Source organism: Geospiza fortis, unplaced genomic scaffold (genome assembly GCF_000277835.1).
Source record: "Geospiza fortis unplaced genomic scaffold, GeoFor_1.0 scaffold425, whole genome shotgun sequence".
In the NCBI taxonomy this organism is placed as follows: domain Eukaryota; kingdom Metazoa; phylum Chordata; class Aves; order Passeriformes; family Thraupidae; genus Geospiza; species Geospiza fortis.
The window spans coordinates 1,865,737-1,873,301 of record NW_005054387.1 but is presented as its reverse complement, the minus strand read 5'-3'; the positions used below and the strand labels follow the sequence as shown (position 1 = coordinate 1,873,301).

The 7,565-nt window shown below is 48.3% G+C and overlaps 1 protein-coding gene across 2 annotated transcripts in view; it reads right to left on the bottom strand.

Moving 5' to 3' along the window:
• Positions 1–7,565, bottom strand: part of LRRC75A (leucine rich repeat containing 75A) — a 54,431-nt gene that overhangs the window by 14,580 nt on the left and 32,286 nt on the right. For both annotated transcript variants that reach the window (XM_031060634.1, XM_031060635.1), the window contains exon 3: positions 3,192–3,304. In XM_031060634.1, the coding sequence (XP_030916494.1) occupies positions 3,192–3,304 (113 nt within the window). The remainder of the gene's footprint in view (positions 1–3,191; positions 3,305–7,565) is intronic.

Genomic DNA, 7,565 nt, shown 5'->3' with positions numbered 1-7,565 from the left:
ATGAAAGCCCAGCGCCCGGCATTCCTGCAGGCCAGGAATGTTTTGTGCCCCTGATGGAATCAGGAGTGGGATGGTAAAAGATCATTCCTGCCATCAAAATAAGGCTGCTCAACCTCTGTAAATTCACCACTAAATCCAAACACCTTCTGTTCTAACTGGTCTCCGCTCCTGGATGCCAAATGCCATGGAGAACATCCAACCCTCAGGTAACCAGGGGTTAAATCTGCCACAGCCTCACAGAGCCTCCACATTCCCAAAAGCTGTCCCAAAACATTAATTTTCCTGCTGTTCTCAAGGTGATTTCTAATGATTTCACATCAGAGGGTGAAAGGAGTTCAGGCTGAGTCCCAGGTGTCACCAGCAGAAAGGACAAGTGGCAAAGAAAAGAATGGGCTGGAGCTCAGGAAAACCACCTGGAAAAGCCAGGAGAAGTGAGAAAAGAATCAGTCCTGGCTCTTTCCAGGTGCCAGCACTGGGGGATTTGCACAAGCGAGGGCTGGGAGCTGTGAAACAAAAAATGGGGTTAGAAAGTGCAGAAAATGCCACGTTGGCTCAGCCTGGTGTGGGCATTTGGGCATTTCTCTGAGCAGCAGCAGGGCCAAAAAATCCACAAATTTAGGTCCAGATTGACCCCATTTAATTCCATTTAGAGTGAGCTGCTTCACCCTAAATCCTTCCCCTGCTTCGTGCAGGGGCATTAACAAGAGTTGTGTGTAAAAAGAAAAAATAAAGGGTTTCTCTGATGTAAATTTGGAGTTACAACGTGAATATTTGATATTCCTTCAGCTGGTGCTCACTGCTCCATCCTCTCTGCTGCATTCCTGGCCCATTCCTACCACAACGGACTGGGATATCCCCAGGGATGGTTTCCCCCGGGAAGCACCTCCTGCTCCCAGGAGCTTTAATTCCCGGTTTGCCTTTGTGATGCTGATGGGAGCGCTCGGCAGCAGCGGGAGCAGGGAGATTCCAGGGCTGGAATGCTGTCCCCAGGCAGAGCCAGGCACAGGAAAATGACTTTAGCAGGCTGCCTCCATCCTGCTGCTGTTGGATTTCCCCGATTTTCATCCCTGGATGTTTAATGTATTCCGAGGGAGGCATGGAGACAGCGAGGGAGAGCCAGACAGATTTACAACGTGCCAAAAAAATAAGGTCATTTGGCAGAGGTTTGGGTGCTGCTGTGCCAGGGCTGGGAATGTCTGCCTGGATTTAGGGAGCACACCCAGCCTGGGAGGAGCTGGGATTAGGAAGCAGAGCCTCCTCTTGTGCCTGGCCAAAAAATCAGCTCCATCCTCCTCCTCCTGCTGCTCTGCTTCCCATTCCCACCTGCAGTGGATATGTGGGTGTGGATGAAGGAAAGCGATTTTCCCTGCAGCACACACTTGAAAAAGGGTGGATCTGTGATATTGGGGAGTTCCTGCAACACCTGGCAGCAGGGCTGAGTCAGGGCAATGCCAACACCTGGGAATGGGAGCTCACAATTCCCTTGGGAGCAGCACAGGGCACTTGGAAACCCCAGCCCAGAGCAGGATGCTCTCTATAAAATCCCTGTTTTATGGCATTTAGACCTTAGCAAAAGACTGATTTCACCTTCCAGCAAAGGGTTCAACTCACAGCCACCTCCTAAAAGAGCATCTAAACCAGAAATGCAGGAAAATCCCCCCCTCCGAAGCCTGGCTGGGGCAGAACCAGCAGCCCACGTTGACACCGGGTCACTTCGGGGCTCGCTGGCAGCCAAAACCTCATCCCAAAACCTGATCCCAAAACCTCATCCCTGCTCCTAAAGCCCCGGGAAACCTCAGCTGTTTCCCGGCTGCTGCAAGGAAAAGCTGCAGATAAAGCCTTGCAAATCTCGGGCACGAGGCTGTGCTCACACCGTGCTGATCCCGGGCTGGGGATTAAGGACAGGGATTGGTAATTAAAGACAGAGGGGCACAAAGCAGGGCTCCAAGTTTTTTCATTTCCAAGGATTTCAACGGTTTGGGGGCTGTAAAGAGCTCGGCGATGCAGCAGCAGTGTGACTTGAACAATGCCCTGGTGGGGGGATAAGGGGTGAGCATTTCCTACTCTAATTAAGAGGAAACCCCGGAGGGTAATGAGCTGCTGGGTCATTACAGCTCCGTGTGCCCCCGGGACGCAGCCTGGGAGCTCCAACACTCCCCCAGTTTCTGCTGCTTTATTGGAAAATGCAGATTTTAGCCATCAACGCACCTTAAAACCCACCAAAAATGTGGGTAATGCTGCTAGTGAAATACATTTCTCCACGTTTTGGTCTCTCAGGGCAGCACTTTGTGAGGATGATAAGCCAGATCCCTGGGAGATGTGCTCCTAATCCTATTTGGCCAGTCAGTCCTTTATTTCCTTGTGTCTTTTTTTCCTCCTGTGACCACATTCCTCCCCTCTCCTTACCTATCCCAGTTTTTTCACTGGATTAATTCCCACTACAACTTCATTACAACCAAAACTCTCCTGGGACCACGAGCCAGCACCTGGATACAAATGCTGACTCTCCCAGATTGCAGCTTTGTTTCTATTTCTCGCTTCCTTAAGCAAAAATAATAAATATATAATGCCCAACATAAGGAAAACAAGCAGCCCTTTCTGTTCTCATCAGCCTCATCCACAGGTTTCTCAGCTCTGTGGATCCAGGATGACACCAGATGGGAATGCTTTGCTGAGGAGCTGGATGAGATGGGGATTTGGGTTATTTTTTCCCGATTTTTAACAACAAAATTCCTTCTGTGCAAACTGCAAGCCACGGTGTGCATGGTGACACGTGCCTGTACATTAATTACCAGCTAATTAGGAGCTCTTGGAGCAGTCTGGGAGACAAGGGATGTTTGGAGGATGGATGGCTCAGGTTTTCCAGACCATTCCTCCTCCCCAGGCACTGAAGTGCTGCTCTCCTCTGCAACAGGGAAAGGAAGATGGAAACAGAGGGAAACACCTCTGGGGCGAGCATGAAGGAACCATAAATGGGGGAAATTCTGGTGAGATTGGAGAGGAAGGAGGATTCTGGATGTTGGGACACCCCAGCTCCAAGCAGGGTGGATTTGTTCCTCCTGTGGCTGCAGGGAGCAACAGGCAGCACCCACATTTGCCAAAACCAGCTTGGAAAACCCTCCTCCCCAATGTCCCCATCCCCTGAGGGGTGGCAAGGCCAGCCTGGGGACAGGGACCCAGCAGGGACTCACCAGGACTGCGGCTTCCTCTTCATGATGCCCTGGCGTCTCCACTGCGAGTGGGGGCTCAGGTGGTAGGTGAGCTGCCTGCAGAGCTTCTCCATGGCTCCCAGGGAGTCCCCTTCCTGCAAAAACATGGAAAGGACACAGGGTCAGGGCTCTGCAGCATTGCCATCACACCCAGGGGCTGCCCCGAGCCCAGGGTGGCTCCGGCTGGGAGCTGGGAAGCCTTGAGGGACCACCCTTAAAACTGTCTAGAAAGGGGGGAAAAACCTCTCTGATTGCTAAGATTCTGCAGGAATTATTATTATTATTATTATTATTATTATTATTATTATTATTATTATTACTACTACTACTACTACTACTACTACTATTACTATTATTATTATTTTATATTGTTATTATCCCACCGTAACCATCCGACACCACGTAACAGCTTCCAGCGCTAACATCTGGCAAAGATTGATTAAATTTTGTTAAATCACCCATTCATTACCACCAAAAATTGCTTCCCAGAGGATCTGTGAGCTGATGGAGTCTTGGGAAGAGAAAATCTCACAACATTTAATTGTTAGGAAAAAGAAAAACACGAAGAAATGTGGCATCTTCTTGATTTTGGATCAGTTTCCACCCCAAGGGATACTGGTTTGGAAAACTTGAACTCTGAAAGTTTCTAAGGATTTGGGTCTAGAAATTTTGGGTCCTAAAAGAAAATAAAATAAAACCCAGTCCTTATTTTTATAAAATAAAACCCAGGATTTTCATACACGATTTGCATTCCAGTAATTCCAACCACCCATCCTGCAGTGCCTCTCTTGCTCTCTGAAAGGTCACAGGCAGAGATGAGCCCGACTGAAAGATCAATAATGATAAAAAAAGATCCAAAATGCCACAATTTGTGTTGTCTGCCTGGTTTTATCAAAATGTTACATCATTAGGGAAGACACAGGAATTAAAGAGGAAGCCCTACAATAAACGGTCAGCCTGGGCTGCTCAGCCACAGGGATGGCTCAGAATTTTCTGGGAAAATCCTGAGGAAGGTGCTGCATCTCCTCTGCCTGGACAGCCAATTATTGCTGCCTTCACATCCTCCCTGAGAGCTCAGCTAAACCCTCCTAATTTATGAAATTTATGAAATTTATGCAATTTATGCAATTTATTCACCTCCTCACCTCTGCATCAGTGGAGCGAGACCAGCCCTATAAAGACATCATAAATACTGAATTATCTGGGAGCAATTGGGATTTTGACAAATCACTTGGGGGTGTACAGGGAAACAATTACAGCAGGTTTTCTCAGGGTAAAAAAAAAAAAAACAAACCAAAAAACACAACAACCACAAACCCAGGACATCTCTGTAGGTGGCTGGAGCAGAAATATCAGCCAGGATTTGTGGGTTTTGACTCCACTCTAAGAATGAAGACTTAATATAAATTGGGAGGGTTTCTCCCCAGATATATCATGGTGATTCCCATGAATCACAAGCTGAATTTCCAGCTGATTTTTCCCTGATAATTCCAGTGTGGTGCTTGTGGACCTGACTGAGGGCAGCAGTGCCAGGGGATTTCAGGTGGAAATTACAGATCCAGGGATCCCAGCAGGACACATGGAAAACCCTGAGAACCAGTGAGCCGAGCCTCTGATTCCCAGGAAATCTGGGTTTATAGGAGCACATTTAAACTTTTGCTTTTCAACACCTCGTTCACCACCACGCTGAACCCAAAATCTGGGTTTTCATCCCACAAATTTCATCCCTCAGGCTTTCCCACAGCTCCTCTCCCACTGCAGGCCCTGTGGCAAAAACCAACCCCAGGCCTGGATGAACCCAGGGAGGCTCAACCTGTGGAATGAACACTGAGCAAATGAAGAAAAGCAAGATTTTTACCTCATGTTTCCCACTGGAAAGCCTGGAAAAGCAGGCAATTCTTTAATTAGAGCCTCAGAACATTTTGGGAAGGCAACACTGCCAGCAACACCTTCCTGGCTGTGGCAGCACCCGCCCCAACATGAGAAGAAAACACCACAGATTTTGACACCTCTCTGTAATTTTTTTTTTTTTTTTACCTGCCAGGTGCCAGCAGCTTTCATTTCATCTGCTTTTTTTATTATTATTTTTATTTTTAAGCATTGCAGCAGCCCCTGAATTAGCAGAGTGCACCCTGAGGGATGAGTGGGGGTTTCCAGCTCTGAGGCCTACTTGGTAGAACTGGTGTTGAAAAAGAAACCAAGTGCTGAAATCCTGAGGGGGGAAGGACATTGCTGGCATTTTGTGCTGCAAATTTCCTCCAAAATAACCCTGCAAGAGACAATTCAAGCTGTCTCCAGCATTATCCCAGCTGAAGTGTTGGGGAAGTGAAATTATTCACAAGAGGAACGTGGAGAAGCTGAGAAAGTAAAAAAAAACACATAAATTTTTGCTGGTTCAGGTGTGTCATGGCCATCTTGCCTCTCCAATGAGGTTTTTTGAGGTTTTTGATGAGGTTTTTTTTTCCCTCTAGACCTCCAGATGGCTGAGGGAAGCTCAGGCCTGAACTTCCCATCAAACCAATTCCTGAATAATTCAGCCCAAAGCAAACCCAGCCCATCCATGCTGGTACAGCAGCAGGACAAGGAGTATTTTAATCCTTTCTCCACATCCAGTTTATCCTTCTGTGGCCATCCCAACCCTTTCAGCCCTTTTTCTTCACCAGCTCAACTCCTAAGCCCTGGAGGTCCTGGGATATTTCTATTTTGAGGGGTTTAATAAATTATTTAGAGCACACGATTCCTGCGCACATCAACTCTGTAGATAAAAAAATAAATATAATACAAAATAAAATTCCCATTTCAGAGCCCTCCTAAGGCACAGGATGGGGCTCCTTCCTTCTGCACATCTCATTCCCACAAACTCTGTGCTTCAGGAACCTCCATTTTTTAGGTTTTTACCCAAACTCTGCAGCCCCAAAACTCGTGTGCAGGAGAAGGGAGTTTGCTGGTGCCGTGCCAAGGGCTCCAAACAAAAGCTTTTCCCTGTTCCTGATCCAAGTCTATCAGGAAATAATTGGAGCTGACACACACACACCCTGGTGGGACTGAGCCCAAGAGCTTGTTTGGAAAGGCTCTGTAATTAAAAATCAGCTTAAAAATCAGCTTAAAAACCAGCCCAGCTCGTGCTGGCAAGGTTTGAACCTCTTGGGGAATGGGGAGAGCCCTGGGATGAGGGGAGTGATGATGCCAAGAATTGCTGTGGGACGCTCCCCCTGTCTTGGGATAACATCTCTGCCCTGCACCATCAGCACCCTCAGGAATGATGGAAAAATAGTCACAAACTCCTCTGGGCAGATGCTGCTGCTTCCAGGGGTGAAGCACTTCCCACAGCATCAAAATCGAGGCCGAAAGCTCTTTCTGCCCCATCTCCATCAGTCTGCATCACATCACTCACGGAAGGTCAATATAAAAGCTGATTTTTTGTGGTCAGAGGGCAGGGAAACCTCAACCTGCACAGCCTGAATCCCACAGGGCTGGGTTTTGGGAAACCCTGAGTGCCCTTTCCATGGAAAGGACAACAACCAAGCACAAAAATTGCATTTTCTCACCACCAGAGCCCAATCCCAGCAGCAAACTCTCCTGAAATAACACACAGGAAAAGCATCACACAAGATGTGGCCCCTCTAACATCACACAGGGGTTGGGAATGTGCATTTTTTATCTGGTTTTCAAACTCTGGGAGGAAAACTGCATGGCAGGGCTGAAGTGATGGGACAGACCACACACACACAGAGTCCAGCTTTCCCAGCTGATGCTGCTGGCAGGAAAAAAAGCTGGGATGTGCCCTTTTCCTGAGCACTGAGCTCCCAGCCAGCTGATAAATGCTGGTGAGGAGCCTCCAGCTGAGCTCCTACAGATCCATCAGCCACACATCTGGATTGGTAGGTTGGGATTTGTGTCCTGCCAAAGCTGCAGGGAGCCCTGACCCCGTGGCTGAAGCATCACCCAGCACCTTTCACCACCCCTGGGCACCTTCCTGGCTTTTCTGCAGGGCAGAGGGATTCCACCACGGAAAAACAACCCTGAAATGAGCAGGGCTGTGGTTCCACTGTGGATAACTAACCCTGGAGTCACTGCCTGCCCTCCCTGCATCACCTCATGGGCAAGATTTGGGTCCCCAGACTGGATTTCAGGGCTGCTCCAAAACGAGAGAGAGCTCAGAGGACGACGCAAAGGAGGTGATAAAGATGTTACAGCAAATTAATTTGTTTTCATTTAAAAATGAATCCCTGCTCCTCCTCCTCCAGGAGCAGAATCCCTGGGGATGGGCAGAGCCCTGAGGGATGCACCAGGGCCAAGCACCGTGGAAAAGAGGCCAATGTTAATGATTAAAGAGCCCTGGTGAAGGATTCCTGC